Source organism: Channa argus, chromosome 23 (assembly GCF_033026475.1).
Source record: "Channa argus isolate prfri chromosome 23, Channa argus male v1.0, whole genome shotgun sequence".
In the NCBI taxonomy this organism is placed as follows: Eukaryota; Metazoa; Chordata; class Actinopteri; order Anabantiformes; family Channidae; genus Channa; species Channa argus.
In genome coordinates, this window is record NC_090219.1 from 3,617,230 (window position 1) to 3,638,223 (window position 20,994).

At 40.1% G+C, this 20,994-nt stretch overlaps 1 protein-coding gene and 1 pseudogene across 1 annotated transcript; one reads left to right on the forward strand and one right to left on the reverse strand.

The window, feature by feature from the left end:
• Positions 1-1,883: 1,883 nt before the first annotated feature.
• Positions 1,884-6,080, forward strand: LOC137108818 (uncharacterized). Its single transcript, XM_067493883.1, has 2 exons — positions 1,884-2,112; positions 2,221-6,080. Exons 1-2 carry the CDS (start codon positions 2,108-2,110, stop codon positions 2,828-2,830), a joined length of 615 nt encoding a protein of 204 aa, XP_067349984.1. The 5' UTR covers positions 1,884-2,107; the 3' UTR covers positions 2,831-6,080.
• A 38-nt stretch (positions 6,081-6,118) lies between these two features.
• On the reverse strand, positions 6,119-20,994 carry LOC137108859 (uncharacterized; annotated as a pseudogene).

Here is a 20,994-nt window from a genome sequence, read left to right on the forward strand (position 1 = left end):
AACCAAGTGGGAATTTGAAAGATTAAACGCAGCCTCAAACTTTAGCAAAGCATCCGCAATACTTTAAGGCCCTGAAGCGTTCAAGATGTGCATAAGCTACTCGATAATGTTTATAAGGAATGTATCTGATTTTCACCCACGTTCGCCCCTTTTATTAATGGAAGGTGGCAAACGTCCTTTTTTGCAAGCGTTTTATTTTGAAATTTAAAGCCTGCATGTTGTTGGAAGACTTGACGCAACCAGGAAGTGACGGAACAGGTCATCCGTGTCCGTGTTTGTCAACAGATCTGAATCAAGCTCACCACTGAAACAACGTGGTCGATCCATGGGTCCAGGGTTTTCAGAATCAGACAGATATATTTTGGTGGGAAAACTGTCATAAGCCCATCTGTGACTGTAACAGATTTTTCCCACTGTGTCATCATCATCATTATCATTTCTTGGTTTTGTAGGTAAATTAAAGTGTCAGCCCTCAAACTATCAGTTTCTTTTCTTTTACTTATTTATAATAAAAAAATTCTAAAAACAAAATGCATAGCTTCTTGACACCCCTATCTCATCATCATAACTTTATTTTGCTTTAACATCATTCTAAATATACAGATCAGTTATTAGGACATGCCGTTTCTCTATTCATCCACCAGAGGTCAGTGGTGCTTTGGTTACAATCTACCATCCAGTAAACTTTCACAGACCTGGATATGTTAGTAATTATTTATAGTCAAGGATCTCTAGTCGTAGCAGTCAAACCTGTAGCCCATTCTTCATGTCACAATTGGTCCAACTACCAGATTACATGGTTGTATGCTATTTAAAGCCATCTTCAAATCTGTACACAGGTTTTCAATATTTCAGTCTGTAGACTGGGAAGGCAGATGGTAAAACGTTCACCTTATTGACTTTGCTGTGTTGTTCGAATCGTTGTGTTGTTGAAGTAGCCACTGCCTTTTCATTTTTAGCTTTGTGACTGATGATAGGTGGCTTCGCTTTCAAATATTCTGACATATTCTTATATTTGGCAAAATCCTAGTGAGCTGTGTCTGTAACCACTCCCTCCAGCAGTAACTGTTGGATTCTCGGTCACCTCCCTGACCTCCTTCGTGTCTCCTCAATCAGTTTGGACTCACAAATACTAAAGAAAGAGTCCTGGTGGTTTGGGGCCACTGCACTTTTGCAAAAACGCAGTTCAGTGCAGTGGGAATTGTTAAACGTTATATAAACAGGTGTGTGCTTCTGTAAACTGTGTCTAATATAGTAGTTTGGCCTCAGACAGACTCCAGTCAAGTTGTGCACACATTCAAAAAATATTAAATCAAACAGGATGAACCAAATTTTTCTACAATTCTTTTTTACCTTGTCATTAAAGGTGAATGAAATTAATCAATTTCAAGTTAAATTTAACAGTTTTTTAACAGTTAACAGTTTTTTCTGTTTTCTTCTCAACCATCCCATGTGAAGAAACCTCTCCATGTAAAGAACTTAAACACTGTCAACATCTGTATGAGATAACCATTTTAGATGTGCAGTTATTTTTTTCCTTTATTCTGTTCTGCAGTAAAAGATACTTGGTTCCTCACTGTTCCACCTGGGTCCCTCTCATTCACACACATGTATTATGTCTTGCTGCAGCTAACCTTCATTCCTCTGTTTTTCAGAGCAGACCTCCATCTCTCTAGATTTTCCTCCACCTGCTCCCTGCTCTCACTACAGATCACAATGTCATCTGCAAACATTATAGTCCATGGAGATTCCTGTCTAACCTCATCTGTCAGCTTGTCCATCACCAGAGCAAACAAGAAGGGGCTCAGAGCTGATCCTTGATGCAGACCCACTCCTCTGTCTCCCAGGTGACTGAAACACTTAGTGCTCTGTGCTCTAATGTTACCATCTCTGCTTCCTCCCCCGAGCCTCCTCCACAGCCGCAGCTGCCTGCTGCTCCCGCGTTCCGGGAATCGTGTGTGCCTCCCCCCAAGGCCTGCTCTGGCGACTTGGACAAGTGTCGGGGCTTCCTCCTCCAGTCAGTGTGGTCTTCGCCCAGCAACCCCACACCTATGCCTCAGACGCAGCGAAGGTCGCCTTTGTTATCAGGCTGCTCAGCGGAGGCAAAATGAGGTAACTCCCCTCTGATTCCCTTCCACACATTCATTAATGATAAGGAATGTTTTTGATCACCCGGCGTGTGCGGAGAATGCAGCCCACAGGCTTCTCTCTCTCCTCCAGGGGTTTCGAAGGGTGGCGGATCTCTCGGTGGAGTTCCGAGTGCTCGCTACGGAGGGACAACGCTGCTCTGCAGGTGTTTTTTTGCCACAGTCTGTCCGACACAGTGAAGGATGAGCTGGCATGTAGGGATCCCCCCGATTCCCTGGACGAGCTAATTAATCTAATTAATCTATCCATCCATCTGGACAACCGCATCTGTGAGCGGCGGAGAGAGAGAGAGGTCAGAAACCAGCGCCCCCTCCCCCGGACCTACGCACTCCCCCTCCTCTTCCCAAAAGCCCCGTTTCGCCTGGGTTCAGCTCTTCAGCACCTCCTGAGCCTCCCGCGGAGCCTATGGAGCTGGCTCGTGCACACCTGTCCCCCACCCAGCGACAACGCCGGTTCCAAGCTGGTGAGTACATCTTTTGTGGTTCCACCAGACACTTTATTGCTCCGTGCCCCTTACGGCCAAAAGGGCTCGTCAGTGAAACTGGGGGTCCTGATGAGGAGAGCAACTTCCCCCAACAATCCCCAGACCCGGCTGCTAGTTACCACAACTCTTTCTCACCGGTCAGTCTCCCTCCCCCTACAGGCCCTGGTTGATTCTGGTGCAGAACATAACTTGCTCTAAGCCTCATTAGCTAAACAGAGGCCACTCACCCTTATTCCCCTGGATCAGCCCTTAAAAGTCAGAACCCTAGACAGATTGGTGGTCACAGAAATTACACATAAGACAGACGCTGCACCTGTTAGTTTCTGGTAATCATCAATAAGTCTGGAAAGCTTTCTGTAACGCTCTGGGGGCACCAGTCAGTTTGTCCTCAGGATTCTACGCCCAGTCCAATGGTCAAACTGAGCATGCTAATCAGAGCCTGGAAACCGCCCTCAGGTGTCACCTCTTCTAACCCCTCCACCTGGATTTCTTTCCTGCCTTGGATAGAATATGCTCATAACTCTCTCACCTCCTCTGCCACAGGTCTCTCACCCTTATTGTGCTCCCTAGGGTACCAGCCACCAATGTTTCCTAGCCAGGAAACGGGAACTTCCTCGTTCCACCACCAAGTCTCCTTGTCCGCTTTCCTCTTTCCAGATGACACACCGAGTACCCTCCTACCTGTCTCCCTGATCAAATTAGCTGTAGTGGTCCAGTCATCTGAAAGCACTTCCTGACCACCCAGAGCCTGTCTCAGCTCCTCCCTGAAAACTACACAAAATTCTTCCTTTTTCAACTTCCACCATTTCGTCCTCTGCTCTGCCTTTGTCCTCTTCATCTTCCTCACCACCAGCTTCATTTTACACACCACCATCCTGTGTTGTCTGGCTACACTCTCCCCTACCAATGCTTTACAGTCACTGATCCTTTCAGATAACGTCTACACAAGAGTTCTTCTACCGCCGCTCTTATGCGTTACCGTATGTTCCTGCCTCTTCTGGAAGAAAGTGTTCCCTAAAGCCATTTCCATACTCTTTGCAATGTCTACCACCATCTGTCTTCTGCGTTCCTGTCCTGAAGAGCAAACCTGCCCATCACATTCTCATCACCTCTGTTCCCTTCACCAACATGTCCATTGAAATCTGCACCAATCATCACCTCTGGGGATGCTCTGAATCACTTTATCTAACTCACTTCAGAATTTCTCCTTCTCTTCTAACTCACATCCTACCTGTGGGGAATAACCACTCACAACATTGAACATCACCCCTTCAACTTCCAGCTTCAGACTCATCAACCTGTCTGATACTCTTTTCACCTCTAGAATGTTCCTCACAAATTCCTCTTTCAGTATAACTCCTACTCCATTTCTCTTCCTATGTGACCCATGGTAGAACAACTTGAACCCTGCTCCTAAGCTTCTAGCCTTGCTACCTTTCCACCTGGTCTCCTGGACACAAAGTATATCCACCTTCCTTCTCTAGCTCTCTAGCCTTCGCTGTCATAGTCCCAACATTCAAAGTCCCTACTGTCATTCCTACATTCTTAGCTTTCCTCTTCTCTCTCTGCCTACGAACACATCTTCCTCTTCTCCTTCTTCGATCAACAGTAATCCAATTTCCACCGGGACCCTGTAGGTCAACAGCACCAGTGGCGGTCGTTGTTAACCCGGGCCCCGACCGATCCGGTAGAGGAGTCATTTTCGGTTTAAAAGTCATGATTTGCATTTTTAAAATGGCACATGTTTTACATCAGATGCCCTTCCTGACACAAAGCTCTGCATTTATCCAGACTTGGGACTGGCACAAGAAGACACTGGCTTGTGTTCCCTTGCGGTTGCTTTTTTTCTTTTTGTTCTTTTGGAAGTAATTTTACATCTGTACTTTAAATAAAATCTAGATAATCTACAACATCAAAAAGTTGGGAAGTGTAAAATGTAAATAAAAACAAAATGCAATGATTTGCAAACCTCATCAACCCATATAACATATCAAATGTTTAAACTGAGCTGGATGGTCCCTCTCCTCTTTAGTCCACAGGACACGGTGTCCATGGTTTCCAAAGGAATTTTGTTTTTTGATTCATCTAACTACAGAACAGTTTTCCATTTTGCCTCAGACCACTTTACATGAACTTTGGCCCAGAGAACACAGCAGTGTTTCTGAATCATGTTCACATATGGCTTCTTCTTTACCTAATACAGCTTTACGTTACATTTATAGAATGCACGGTAAACAGTGTTCACAGACAGTGGTTTCAGGAAGTGTTCCTGAGCTCATGCAGTGATGTCCAGTAGAGAATCTTGCAAGTTTTTAATATAGTGCATCCTGAGGACCTGAAGATCACACGCATCCAGTTTTGACCTTTGGACTTAATCCTTGCACACAGACATTCCTCCGGATTCTTTGAATCCTTTGATTATATCATATATTGTAGATGGTGGGATCTTCAGTCTTTGCAATTTTATGTTGATGAGCATTTATCTCACATTTTCCTTAATTTATAGAGGCAGATTGATGAACCTCTACCCATCTTCACATTCAACTTTAGATTTGTCTGAAATGCTCCTTTTATACGCAGCCATGTTACTGACCTGTTGCCAGTTAACTTAATTAATTGTCTAATGCTCTTCTGTTTGTTTTTTCCTTTCAGACAATTGATTTTCCAGGTTTTTGTTGCCCTTTTTCTAACTTTTTTGAGATGTGTTGATGCCATTGAATTAAAAATGAGCTAATATTTTCCATGAAATTGTAAAAAGCTTTTGTTTCAACATCTGATATGGTGTTTATGTTCTATTGTGAATAATTGGAAAATGGGAAATATGGGTTAATCAGATTTGCAAATCATTGTATTCTGTTTTGGAACAACATTTCCATAATGTTTTTGGAATTGGGGTCACTGGAGTCAAGTATTTGATGTGGTACTTGCACTTTTACTTATTTTAAGTATTGAGTTTGTGTACTTCTACCACCTCTACACACAGTGTATCACATGTTGCAGTGTATGGGGCTGTGTAGCTACAGATAGTGGGTATACTGACCCTTGTCATCTATATTGTTATTAAAGGATAAGTTTGCTCATATTCTAAATGAAACCTGTTTTTAAGTATCAACACAGTGTGGAGATCTCCTGGATGCAATGAACACATGGTTGACTGCTGTAAAAATGGATGGTGAGTTGAAGTGCCTGGTGCCGCATTTAAAAAGCACTAGGGTTAATCATTTTAATAGGTGATGGCACCTACCAAATAGCTAATCCTGGCTGAAAAATATATATGGTAAATAGAGAAATTGTATTGTGTTTCAGTGTATTTATGGTTATAGCTTGTTGTCATTGAAAGGCGTAATTTAGAAAATGAGTGAAATTATTCTTTAAGAATACCGGTAATTATGTTGTGGCTGATGCAAGTGCACAAAACAAATTAACACATCAACTTAAAGATTTGTCACATCATTCAAGTTATAAAGCTCACATTTGTAAAACAAGTTTGAGTTTTGAAGTTGGATTTATTCTTGTGCAACAAATATATGGTATAAATCTCATGTAGGTCCAGAAATGTAATCATGTGCCACAGTTACACATACAGCAACAAGTGTGATTGGTTCTATCGGTCCTTCATCGTGGACTCTTAGATTCAATGAATAAGTATAAATCAAGCTTTAGGGTGGTCGGATATCAGACTAGGTGGGAGCATGGAGGTTTCATTAAAGCAACTTTTGATGCTATGTTTCCTTAGTCCCTGCAGCAGCGTCTCCTATCACTAATTGTGCTACTTTACAGTGATAATAAAATAATTCTTAAAATCTGGCATTCTCTTAAATCCTAAATTAAATCATTACCAGGTTGAAGCTGGGAGCTTACAGTTCATTGTCATCACTGCATCCTAAGATGCAGTGCTTGTAGATCCCTAAAGGGAGGAGTTTGTGCCTTTTTGACTATTTCTTTCTAACTTATTGTTTTGACAAATGGCGTTTTTGACGGCTGCCGGTTTTCTCCTTCTGCAAGCAGATAACACGACAAGAAGGATCAAGATTAGCATGAACACGAGAGGTGTAACATTCAGGTTTCTGGGTTAATGGCCCATTGCTATCTGTGCCTTCTGAGGGCACTTGGCACTCTTTGTCCCTGTCATCTGAAATGAATGGTTTTGTAATTCTCACAAACTCATCTAGGGGGCAGTTGAGGGAGCATCCTGGTAACTGCTGCGGGTACGGCTCCACTGCACTGTCGTTCCGGTAAAACAGGGACACGGAATAAGATCTGGAAGTGCAAAAAGGATCATCCATGTTTACAAAATGTTAAATCTAACATGTTCATGATCATATATTGTCTAACACAATTGTCCTGTTGGTGTTGTTTCAAAGTTAAAGTCCTGTTTTAACAACTCAACATTACATAATTCTGTGTGTCTCAACAGTGTGCTTGAGTGAGAGTCTACAGTAAAGTACTGAGTGTGTGTAAATGGTAAACGGTCTGCACTTATATAGTGCTTTTCTACTTATTGGCACTCAAAGCTCTTTACACTGCTACTCATTCACCCATTCGCAGTCACAATCACACACACACTCCCACACTGATGGGGGAGCTGCTATGCCTGGCCAAAACTCAACGGGAGCAACTAAGTTGGGGTTCAGTGTCTTGCTCAAAGACACTTCGGCATGTGATTGGGGATTGAACCACCAACTGCGAGATTGGTGGACGACCACTCTACTTTGCACCACAATCGCCCCTGTGTGTTTTGGTGGTGTCTAAAAATGTTTTACACACTCACGTATGGGAACATCTGTGCTCGCATGGGGATGTAATGCTGGCCCCACAAGTCCAGACTGAATTTTAAAGTTATTGCATGGTTTGAGGTTAGGGTAAGACTATCTAAATTAATGTAAGTTAATGGAAAATACCCACAAAGTAACAAAAGAATGTGTGTTTGTGTGTGTGTGTGTTTGTGTATGTTTATGGTTGTGTGTGTCAGTTACCCATCTGCTTCCCTGTACAGCTCAAATATTTGACAGGAGGCATATGGTGGCTGTTGTCCATTGAACACATTCAAACTGGCCTGAATGGCAGCTACTGTGGTGTCATGCTGTGGGAGGGACATGGACACACATTAAAGCAATAGACATTTTCTGAAAAGATTAATGCCAGTCTTATGTCTGTGTGGTAAATATGAAGCTACAGTCAGGATATTTAGCTGAGCTGAAAGCAGGGGCAAAAACTATCCTGCCTCTGTCCAAAAGTAATAAAATCTGCCTTCCAGTAACTAAAAATTTTTAATGGGTTAATGTTTTAAACTAGCTCACAGATGACAGCATCATCAGTTTCTGGTTAGGCTTGGGGACAGCCATCTTGGAAAGGTTTTTCACTATTTCACCCAGGAGGATACCTGAAAGACAGATTGTAACTGTTACTTTGCATATTTTATCAGACAGTTTTATTATCAACCATTCACAAGAATATGCCAAAAGCAACAATGAACCATCTATTTATCATATTTTAAAATTTAAGTGAACCTATTAAATATTTTGTAAATTTATTTAATAAAATGCTTCCTTCAGTGCTGGTCTTGGTTTTAATTTTACTGAGCTACACACTTACCTCCCTGCAGCCGACTCTTCTCTTGCTGTTTGTAGACCCCAAACAAGATCTAAGAAAATTAGACATCCCATGAAATCATTGGCTTCTATTTAAACCACTCTTAACCCACATTTTAACCTGCATGAAGAAGCAAAACGTCTATGTCAAACCACAGATATTACCTCTAATGCAAAGTCTTTGAATGCGTTGAGCTTATCCATCACATCAGGAGTCACCCAGGCAGGAAGTGACATGTTGTGAAGGGACTGAATACACACAAATGACAGTTAGAACTGTAAAAGCCATGTTAAAGTCGAAAACTAGCTTTAATCTCTTGCATCATTGCTTAATTATTCTGTGGCTACACTCCAGAACACTGTTGTTTTGAAATGAAAATGAACTGTTGAAATTAAAATTAAATTAATTGTCAATTTAAGGGCCAAGAAATAGAGACACACACACTCACCTTCACACCTACTAGCAATTTAAAGTCACTAACTAACCTAATGTACATGTCTTTGGACTGTGGGAGGAAACTGAAGTACTGAGGTACATGCATACTCACCTGACAGAATAGTGTGTCCTGCACGCCCCACACATAATTAACCTCTGTCTTATTGAAACCGGCTTTTTTCTCCACCAGATCCATAAGGTTCTGAAGAGAAGAACAAAATAAAGTCAATCATAAACCTGAATCACTTAAAGTTGTCTTTACACCAGTTTATTTAGCACCTTTGGAATAATCCCCAGTAACCCCCAGAAATACTGGGAAAATATAGTGATGAAACGACCTTGGTGACCTCAAAGGTATCTACAACCCTGATCTTGACACTATACATGAAATGCAATTAAGACCGCACCTTGTATGTAGCGGTAAAAGTCAGAAACTCCTGTGTTTGGTGTGTTTCATTCATCAGTTGTTGGTAGCGAGGACAGTTTCCTAAAGGAAATAAGAGGAGCTAAAAAGAGACAGAAAGTTCAGACACCGTGCACTGAACCCTTTTATAGCAAGGGGCACAGGTAGATACATACATACCTTCTCTTGACTTTTTGGTACAGCATGTACAGGTATTGGCTGCCACTTCAAGCCCTTCATGAAGATCTGCCGACCACTGGGGGGGTAGAGACCTAGATGAAAGCGAAAATAAAGATAGTTAAGATGAAGAGGAAGAGTATCAAGAACAGAAGTTAGGAGGTAACATATGTTCAGACCTGCCAGCGTTGACTGAGCACTCATCAGGGTGCGATCGTAGTCCGTACTGAGAACTAAGACCTAAGGACAAAAGAGTTTCCTGTGAGGGCTTATTTCACACAGCTTTAACAAACACTATTAAACAATTTTAGTCCAAATGTACTAGGAACTAAAGTCAGTAGTTGCTATGGTCAATCTGTCTGTGTCTAAGCACTGGATATTTAATATCAAAAATACACCGGGACCCCGACTTAGGGACTCCGCCTAATAAGGACGTCTCAATCTTCCATAATATTCAAGGAATTCTAGCACCAGTGGGACATAGCAAGAGGCTCCTTCTCTGAATATTGATATATGACCTTCTGTGTGCAAAGGTGAGGTCATGTGATCTGACAGTCCGTCTATTACCTCATGTCTGTTATAGGATTCATTCAGAAATACAATATATCACTTTCTTAGGTTTCCTACCTCGTTTCTGTCATAGAATTTGTTCAGAAATCCCGTATATCGCTTCCTCAGAAACTGGCCCAGCTCATAATGCTGCCTCATTCCCTCCTAAGAACACACATAAGAAGTAAAACCCTTGTGACATTACCCCACTGAATGTAGTTTACCATTTACGACTTGTCTACAACAATACACACTTTGCATAGATAGTATTGTATACAAAAGATGTGTTGTACCTATGGAGACTGAACAGGTCTCCATAGGTTACTGATACTGTACTTGTTACCATTTTCAAACTACCTGTGAGCAAAACAGTCAGGTAAAAATTAAAAGTATGCCAGAAATCATAAATGCTACAAAACTGCAGTTACTCTAATTAAACATCCAATATACCTGTGATAACTGTCCAAAGCCCTGTGGCCAGTCCTCCTCCTTATACGGGTCAGTGGGATAGGCAAAGACGGGTGACCTATCACCATGGCGAAACAACTGGAGGAGATACAAGAGATGTAAGGTACAAAACCCACAAGACCTCCAACTTTAATATCCACAGTTGTTGTTCGTACATACCCTCCAGTACAGCAAAATGTTTGTTAAAAGTACGCTGCCATAGGAATGCAGGCATTTGTTGAAATTGCACCCTTTTACGGACCAGGCAAAAAAATAGTAACTATAAACAATGGAGCCAAAATAGCGTCCAATTTCAAACTGTTTTTTTATTTTGTTTACCTTAAACAATCTAAATCATGAAACTTAAATTTTGCAAACACAGGGTAATGTTAGGGGTTCAGCACAAAATTAAATGGTTAGAGTTACTGAAAAAGCCGCATTCTGTCTTAAAAATCTGTACTGTATTTCCTTCCTACTGTGACTGGTTGCAGCAGTAACAACAACAGCTGTTTTACACTGGACTCAAACTCTAGTCTCCTGTGTGAAAGTCATGTGTTTTACTTCCTGCTCCACACCAGTCACCTCTTTCTACTACCTTTCATTTCCTCATTCATCAACTCTTCAAAGTTCTCCTTCCATCTTCCCATCACATCCCTTGCACCTGTTAATACATTTCCATCCTTATCTTTAATCACCCTAAGCTGCTGCACATCTTTCCCATCTTTATCTCTCTGCCTTGCCACCCTGTACAAATCCACGTCTCCCTCCTTACTTTCCAACCTAGCATACAAGTCCTCATATGTTATTTGTTTGGCCTTTGCCACCTTTACCTTCACAATACACTGCATCTCCCTGTACTCTCTTCTTGGCAAACCTCTTTACCTGATTACACTCCTGAACTTACTCGTTCCACCACCAAGTGTCCTTGTCCACTTTCCTTTTTCCCAATGAAAGACTGAGTACCCTCCTCCCTGGAAGCTACACATTCTTCATTTTTCAACTTCCACCACTTGGTCCTCTGCTCTGCCTTAGTCTTCTTCATCTTCCTCATGACCAGGGTCATTTTACACAAGATGTAGCCCACCGGAGTGCTTCTACCTCTGCTCTTAGGTCACCCTATATTACTTTACAAATGACACTAATAGTACACATCTGTTATCTGTTGCAACACAAACCTTGCAGCTCCTCACCAACAGAATTAAGGCAAAACCTTTGTCCTAGTTGTCTCAGTATCATTGGTGGTTATAACATCAGGTCAGGTCATAGTGAAGCTCTTGTCAAACATTGTTAAGCCATTTATCAGCCATTGGCCATTCAGACAAAGAACAAAAAGGTTTAGGAGTCTGACAACACATCAGAACAGAATGATTAAAACAGTCTAACTAAACAGGGAAGGTAAAAACAAAATGTTGTCACGTTAAAGTCATTACATGGTGAGCATTCATTTCAAACAGAAGTAGGGTACAAAAGAAACACACAATTGCAAAGGAAGGTTTGGGGTTTCAGACCGTTACTGCTACAGCTCATTCCAAACACTTAAAAAAACAAGCTCAAAATTAACACGGCTTGTTAGACTTGAGCTTGGTTGTGTCCAGATGCCAGTAATAACATTAACATGTGAGTTTTGAAGACCTCAAATGCAGAGTAGATCTACACATTTCTTTGGTGTGGCCAGACTGGGGCACACATTGAAAATGGGTTGGCACACTTAGAAAATGATTTTAATAGTTATAAAGTAAAATTTAAAAAACTTTTTAAATATAATAATCCTAATATTAATAAAAATGTGTCTGTGTAAAAAAATGCAAAATACCTAACCTATGTATTACATGTATTCTACAATTTTTTTAAGTCCAAACAGACATAAACTAAAAATAATAATCAGTTGGGGAGAAGTGAAAAAACAAATCCTCTGCAAAAAGATGTGATGGGACAAAATATATGAATACACTTTAAATGTAGATAGTAATACTTCTAATTTATTTTTAACTATTGTCATTTATTTCAGATTTGGTCAGTTCTCCCATCTGCTGAAAGTTCTACAGCAGGTATCTACCTGCTTGTCATTCTGGCAGGGGGTGTCACCTGAGGTGACCAATCATATTTTAGGGGTGGACAGTACCACCTTCGCCACCCTCTCTTGCCCCGCCCCTGCGCCAATGATTTAATTACAGTTTCAATCCATATTAGTAGCCACACTATACACCGTCCCTTTTTGTGGATCAGCGAGGATTTTATGGTCCTTTTAATATATGTGTAAATGAATGTCCTACTTTAAAGATTATTGATCATTCTAGTCACTTATATGATTGTATTTCCTACTGTGTTTTCTGTTGGCCATATGGATAACTTTCATTAGACAACAACTGTGCTCCTTACTCAGTCCTAATACGCAGTAATCCAAGTGGAACAAATAAGCGCAGTAGGAAAGAGAAACTATGAGTGTAAAATCCTGATTGGATCCAAGTAAACACGGTGGGTGGTCGTAATGCCCTGCGCTCTTGGCGCACAGAGAAGTAGAGGTAGGAGAAACGAAACTTTAAGTTCTGGAAACACGCAGAGTCAAGTTTAGATTGCATTCAATGACCCCAATTTATAGCCCGGTTTTACCATGATTTCATGATTTCGGGATTTATTTCTTACAATAGACGATTTGTCTGGAGATCGTCAGTCTTATAACACAGTGAATTATGAGTGAGCGGTATCAACCAAAAAAAAATGTTTCTTATAAAAATCTTTTTTGCTGGATTTTTAATATGACAAATTTACTCCAACGATTGATAAAAGACCAAAAGCATATTAAAAAAACCGTTTACAAATAAACAAGTAAGAAAAATCCCCTGACATTTGACTATATTTTGCGTCTGACTGCAGCATTAATGTCACGCTAACACTGATATTACTCACCACAGTCACATAAACTAGTTTTCTCTGTGCAGCAGCTTGTCCACACACAGAGCCCACTGTTAAAACAAGGAGCGCCGTGATGTAAAGTGTCCTCAGGTTTGGGCCACAATGCCTAAAAAATCTTCCCCACATTTTAAATTTTTTTTTTTTGCCATAAACACTCAAAAATGAAGAGTGAAGCTACTTTATTTGGCAAAAAACAGCAAACAATAGACGAGTCGGATTCCGGAGTACACAATAAAACAGTGCGCAATCTCACATTAATATATTTCTCTCAGATCTCCTCCCATCAGACTAATGTCCAATCTCCTGCTTTTGATCAAATATCTTCTTACACAACTGCTGACTAGTCTAAAAAATAAGCTTTCTGTTTACCAACTAGACAACTAAACACAGGGAGGTATTCCCGAAATCAGGTTTAACAAACTCTGAACATAACCCTGGACTCTGAGTTGAATAACCCTGAGATGGGAAACTTTGAGTTTTTATTCTAGAAATGTTAGTGAAAAACATTAGAACCGGTTATATGTCCAGGTGTCTTTGGGCAAGAAGCCCTTTCCCATCCGCAGCTGTGCAGTGCCGGTCCGAGCCCGGTGGAAATTGGGGAGGGTTGCGTGAGGAAGGGCATTGGTGTAAAAACTGTGCCAAATCAAGATGCGGACAATGATCCGCTGTGGCGACCCTGAACTCACCGGATAAGCCGAAAGGACAAAAAAATAAATAAAACATTAGAACCCAATTTTATTCTAATGCACTCCAGCACAACTCCATCACTCAAAATGACCTCGAAAATAAACACACAGTTATTATCACCTTTCTGACAGTTTCAACTTAAAAATTCAGAATTTAAAACCTTTTTGGCAGAGCTGCTCTGTTGGATTGTGTTAGTTTGTACAGGTTTACCTAATAAAGATGTTGTCTTAACAAGCCAAAGATCAAAGTTCCACTTGAGGTTACAAGTAAAAAGTACTGCTTCCATACTCAGAAATTTACTTTCAGAACAAAAGTACTCCACCAAGAAAAATTTAAAATGTACTATATTTTAAACTGAACTTTATTTTGTATTTCAAACTTTACTCAAGTGAAATACTTTGGTCTTCTGACCTCAATATATTTAAAGTACCAAAAGTAAAAAAACTCATGCAGAATTATCATATTACTGAATTAAAATTATATGCGTTCAAGTGTAGACGTGTTGGACCAGGTAAAGGTGGAGCTGATTTTAATCACTTTGTGTACAAGTACCTTAAAAATGTAGGAGGAAAGAATGAGCCCCCATCACTTTTTTCTCGACATGGGGACATAATTGTTTGGTGTGAGGCTGGGTAAGGCTCTAATTAATCCAAAAACTTTCATCTCTAAATTTGTAACGTATCAATGCAACAGCGTGAGGCAGTTGAACAAGAAAATCTGAATAGTTGAAAAAAGAACATTTGGAAAGACGCATCAGGGCGCACGTGATCAATGAGCATCAATGAGGTTAAAAACCGACCTGTGGTTATTTACTAGCAGCCTGTTGTCATTTGCAGACGATTTAATGAAGGAGAGCACGTTGAATTATTGTATACAGCACTTCTGTAATCAGAGCTGCAGAGATTCAGTGAACTGAAGAAGAAACCTTTCATGCATAAAACTGCTGTGGACAACAGATCGTCTGACTTGCTTGAACACATAAATCGTTCACAGTTTTAGCTGACTTCAAATGTATTTATTGGTTAAGAAACATTTAATAAAAATTGGTTATATACATTTTAAGCATCATTATGTTGTTTCAGACCCCAGAATGCTTTTAATCTGACTTATTTAAATTACAAAGGAGCCGGGGATTGAACCAACAACTGTGAGATTGAGAAGACAAACGCTCTACTTTCCTGTGCCACAGTCGCCCCAGTTTAGTCGATTACTCAGTTTAGCCTGAAAGATACTAAAGAAAGAGTCCTGGTGGTTTCACACTTTTTTGCATTTTTCAGTTTACTGAGGCCACTATGCTCTTGTGAACACTCAGTTCATTGCAGTGGAAATTACTGAAGGTTATGTAAACAGGTGTGTGCTTCTGGGACTGTCTCTAACAGTTTGGCCTCAGATGGACTCCAGTCAAGTTGTGCACACATTCAAAAAATATTAAACCAAACAGGATGAACCTGACTACAGATTGGAGTTTCACATTAAATACTCTGAATACTGTTGTAAATAACATATTTCTGTTTTGGATTTTTATTACATATGGTAATTTTTCTACAAATGTTTTCACTTTGTCGTTATGGGTTATAATGTAGATTGAAATGCATAGAAATCCAAGCTGTACAGAACTTAAATGTTGTCAACATCTTGATGAGATAAATATTTTAGATACACAAAAATGTTTTTCTTTATTTTGTTGTGCAGTAAACAACACTTGGTTTATAGAGACCATATGTTTTTAATTTTGAAATAATTCGAACCTGACATCTTGAAGAGGCAACAATTTGGAAACAATGTTTGCCTTGCATTTATATTGACAATTAAAAAATTAAAAATTCTTTTCTTTAAGTAAAATGTAGATAATTTACTTAGTACTCTTATTTGGTTAAAATGTGGCACTTGTAGTAGACCAATGCTCAATCAACAAAAGAGCAATTGTGTGGAGAAAACACAATACATTTACAGGTAGTTCTAAAATCCAGTTTTCACTTTTTTATTATGGGGTACTGATTGTCGAGGGCGACTGTGGCGCAGGAAGGTAGAGAGGTTGTCCACCAATCTCATAGTTGTTGGTTCAATCCCCGGCTCCTCCGGTCACATGTCGAAGTGTCCTTGAGCAAGACACTGAACCCCAACTTAGTTGCTCCTGGTGAGTGTTGGCCAGCTGCATAGCAGCTCCCCCATCGGTGTATGAGTGTGTGTGTGATTGGGTAAATAAGAAGCAGTGTAAAGCGCTTTGAGTGCCAATAGGTAGAAAAGCGCTATATAAGTGCAGACCATTTACCATTGTAGATTAAAAAAAGAAAAAACTGAAAACTTTCCGAATGCACTATTGAGGTGTAATTTCCAATGCACAAGTATAAATTGCACCGCCCTATAGCGTGGGCTGTGAGATCTAATGAATATAAATCAAGCTTTAGGTTGGTTGGAGATTAGGGGGGGCTTTTTTGACTATTTTTTTCCAAAATCTTGGTTGATCAAATTGTGTTTTCCCCACCTGCTGATTAGCTACTTATGCCAGCAGATAGCAAGACAGTTTTGAGGAAGTGGCCTACAGGTCCTGGGAAGGACACGTTGGCACTCTTTGTCCCAGTCAGTTGAAATAGACGATTTTGTAATTTCCACAAACTCATCTAGGGGGCAGTTGAGGGAGCAGTTTGGTAACTTCTGCGGGTATGGGTCCCTTAGGGTGATCTTTTGGTAAGACATTGACATGGAATATCTGAAAGTGCAAAAAGGAACAAGATGTCAGATTTATCATCCATGTTTTTACTATGTTATGTTTAACATGTCCACGATCATATATTGTCTAGCACAATTGTCCTGTTGGTGTTGTTTCAAAGTAAAAGTCCTGTTTTAACAACTCAACATTACATGAATCTGTGTGTGTGTGTGTGTGTGTGTGTGTGTGTGTATGTTTTGGTGGTGCCTAAATTTTGTTTACACACTAACTAATGGGAACATGTGTGCTCCCATGGAGACGTAATACTGGCCACAGGTCCAGACGTAATTTTAAAGTTATGGCATGGTTTAAACTCAGGGTAAGGTTGGGATTAGTTTAATTACTGGTTACTTACGGCTCAAATTCTTTTTGATAAAACAAGGACACAGAATAAGATCTAGAAGTGCAAAAAGGAACAAGATGCCAGATATATCATCCATGCTTTCAAAATGTTACAGTTAACATATTGTGACACTGTAAGACTGTAATGTAAGTTTATATTTCAAAGTAAAAGTTCTGTGTGTGTGTGTGTGTGTGTGTGTGTGTGTGTGTGTGTGTGTGTGAGTGTGTATGTGTGTGTGTTACCCATTTGCTTCCCTGTACAGCTCAATTATTTGACAGGAGGCATATGGTGGCTGTCTTCCATTGAACACATTCAAGCTGGCCTGAAGTGCAGCTACTGTGGTGTCATGCTGTGGGAGGGACACAGAGAAAACTGTGTGGTAAATATGAAGCTCCAGTCAGGACATTTTTATGTATGATGTACTGTTTATCCATGACGTTCTGTCTATGATGTGAAATATTGCAAGTTGAAAACAGTGGGAATAACTAGCCTTAATCTGTCCAAAGGTAACAAAATCATTTTCTCAGTAACTCAAAAAAGTATTTTTATTGGGGTAATATTTTAACTAGCTCACCGCTGACAGCATCATCAGTTTCAGTTTCTGGTTTGGCTTTGGTACAGCCATCTTGGAAAGATTCTTCACTATTTCACCCAGAAGAATACCTGAAAGACAGATGGTAATTTTTCAGTGTGGTGCCAGTATGTTTTATTGTAAACAAATCCAAAGAAAATAGCAAAAGCACCAATGAACTACAGTATGTATATATTATAATGAAACTGAAGTGAAACAATAAAATATTTTGTATATTTTTCATTAAAACTACTGAGCCACACACATACCTCCCTGCAGTCGACTCTTTTCTTGCTGTTTGTAAAACCCAAACATTACCTGTGAAAATTAGATCTCCTATGAAATCATTACCTTTTATCCAAACCACTTTTGACTATAATAAACAGATATTTAACCCCCCACCAGGTGTTACCTGTAATGCAAAGTCGTTGAGCTCTTTGAGCTTTTCCATTACATCAACAGTCGCCCAGGCAGGAGTTGGCTTCTTGTGTTGGGACTGAATAAACACAAACGAAAGTGTGAACTGTAAAAACCATGTGAAAGTCCAAAACAGCTTTAATTAGGCAGTAATGAAGCTGCAAAACTGCCCTTTTGTTTTTGTTGGCACTTTGTCAGCAGTCTGCTTCCACCTCTTCACTGAACTCTCTCACTGTGTGAGCATCTCTAACATTTCTGCTCAACACATTACAACTTCTGTTTAAAGTTTATAAGCTTGTGAATTCCAGAACAGTCTTAGTTTAAAATGAAAAGCACCACAGTAATAAAATCATAATCATTTTTAGCTTTAACCTGATGTGAAGTGTGTTTTCACCTGTGCGTGTTCTCACCTCGCAGAAGAGTGTGTCGTACACAGTCCACACTGTTTCCACATTTATATTTTTGAGCCTGGTTTTATTCTTCACCAGCTCTATGACGTCCTAAAGAGAACAACACAATAAAGTTAAACAAAAACCTGCATCACTGCAGGCTTCTCCGTGTTTCAACCCACAGTCCAAACACATGTTAGGTTAACTGGTGACACTAAGTTGCCCATAGGTGTGAATGTGCATGAGTCGCAATAAAGGATGACCGGTTTAGCTAGTGGATAGACTAATGCAATTTTTTCAAAATTTTCAAACTCCACAAAATTTGATATTTACAAGTACAATTAGTCATGTAGCAGATGCTTTTATTCAAAGCAACTTACAAGTGAGTAGCAGACACTAAACCCTGGGGTTCAGTTCTGGACACTTCATCTTGGAGTCAGGAGGACCAACAGTCAAACCATTGGTTCGTGAACAACTGCTTTACCAACTGAGCTAAAGTTGGCCCCTATTTATTCTTTTACTTTTCTAAGTCTATGATATGAAATATTGCAAAGTTGAGATCAAAAGTGAGCAACCACTTGTGCCTGTGTGGGGAGTGCTGAAAATACAATTTCATTTAGAAAATGACCCCCCCCGAATACCTCTAGAAATACTGGGAGAGGGGGCCTGGTGGCTCAGTGGTAGAGTATTGGTTTGGGATACAGAAGGCAGCAGGTTAAGATTTATTCAAATCCCATTCAAATCTGGTCCTATTCAAATCTGGTCCCGAGCCCGGATAAAAATGAGAGCCTTGTGGCAGGAAGGGTATCAAACATAAAAAAACTCATGCCAAATCATATGTGGAACACGTTCTGCTGTGGTGACCCCTGAAGGGACAAGTCGAAAGCCATTTACCTGTGACCTCTAGAAATACTAGGAAAATAAACTGACGGTTTGATGAGGCAACTCGTACCCTGATCTGACACCATACATGAAATGTAATAAAACAAAAAACTGCACCTTGTATTTAAGAGCAACTTTCTTAAACTCGTCTGTTTGTTCTGTTTCCTTCATCAGCTGTTGGTAGCGAGGACAGTCTCTTTGAGGAAAAGTGAGGAGCTATAAAGAGACAAAGTTCAGACAACATGCACTGAATCCTTTTATAGCAAGGGGCACAGATAAATACATACATACATACCCTTTCCTCATTTTGAGCCACTGTGTGTACAGGTATTGGCTGCCACTTCAAGTCTGGTGTAAAGACCTGCTCATCCTTGGGGGGGTAGAGTCCTAGAGGAAAGCAAAAATAAAGACAGTTAAGGTGAAGAGGAAGAGTACCAAGAAGAGAAGTTAGAGAAGGAGATAACCTATGTTCAGACCTGCCAGGTTGGACTGACCACTCATCAGGGTGCGATCACGGTCTGTGCTGAGAACTAAGATCTGAGGACAAAAGAGTTTCCTCTGAGGGCTCAAATTTATTTCACATAGCCTTGGAACAAGCAGTAAATAAACACATTAGTCCAAATATAATACGAGCTTATATCAGTCTTTAGTTTGGTCAATCTGTCTGTGTCCACGACATCAAAGATACACAGGGACCTCAACTTTGGGACTCCTTCTAGTAAACACTTCTCAAACTCTTATCATATTGCAGGAATTCCAGCACCAGTGGGACATAGCAAGAGGAACCTTCTCTGAATATTGTTGAATGATCATCTGTGTGCAAAAGTGAGGTCATGTGATCTTACAGTCTGTTTCCTACCTCGTGTCTATTATAGGATTCGTTCAGGAATCCCGTATATCGCTTCCTCAGAAACTGGCCCAGCTTATAGTGCTGCTGCATTCCCTCCTAAGAACACACATCAGTAGGGAAAAACATTGTGACATTATTGAATGCAGTTTACCTTGTCTACAACAATGCACAGTTTGCATAGTTAGTATTGTATACAGATGGTGTGTGGTAGATATAATGTACTTCACAGGCCTCCATAGGTTATTATAACTGTACTTATTACCATTTTTAAACTTACAAGTGAGCTAAAAAGTCACGGAAAAATTAATTGCGATAAACTGTGTAACACCCATTATACCCGTGATAACTGTCCATAGCCCTGTGGCCAGTCCTCCTCCTTATTTGTGTCATTGGGATAGGGTTTGAGTGGTGACCTGTCGCCATGGCGAAACAACTGGAGGAGAAAGGAGATTTAAGAACACAATGATTTTTTTTTTTTTTTTACCTTAAATCAGGGTATTTAAACTATGCAAACACAGCAATTTGGTAAGAGTTAGGCACTAAATAATAAGGGTAAGGAAATTATTCAGTGGTTTCATAACAGCCTTAATTTTATTTTTTAACACAGTTAATTACGAGTGAGCTGAAAAACGAAAATGTGCTTCTCTTAAAAACGCTTTCTAGGTGATTTTTTAATATGACAAATTTGCTAAAAGAAAGAGAAGAAAGAGAGAATTTAAATAAAAACCCGTTTACAAATAACAAGGTAAGAAAAATCCCCTGACATTTGACTATATTTTGCGTCTGACTGCAGCATTAATGTCACGCTAACACTGATATTACTCACCACAGTCACATAAACTAATTTTCTCTGTTCAGCATCTTGTCCACACACAGAGCCCACTGTTAAAACAAGGAGTGCCGTGATGTAAAGAGTCGTCAGGTTTGGGGCACAGTACTTAAAAAATCTTCCCCACATTTTTCATTAAAAAAACCAGCAAACAATAAACGAGTCGGA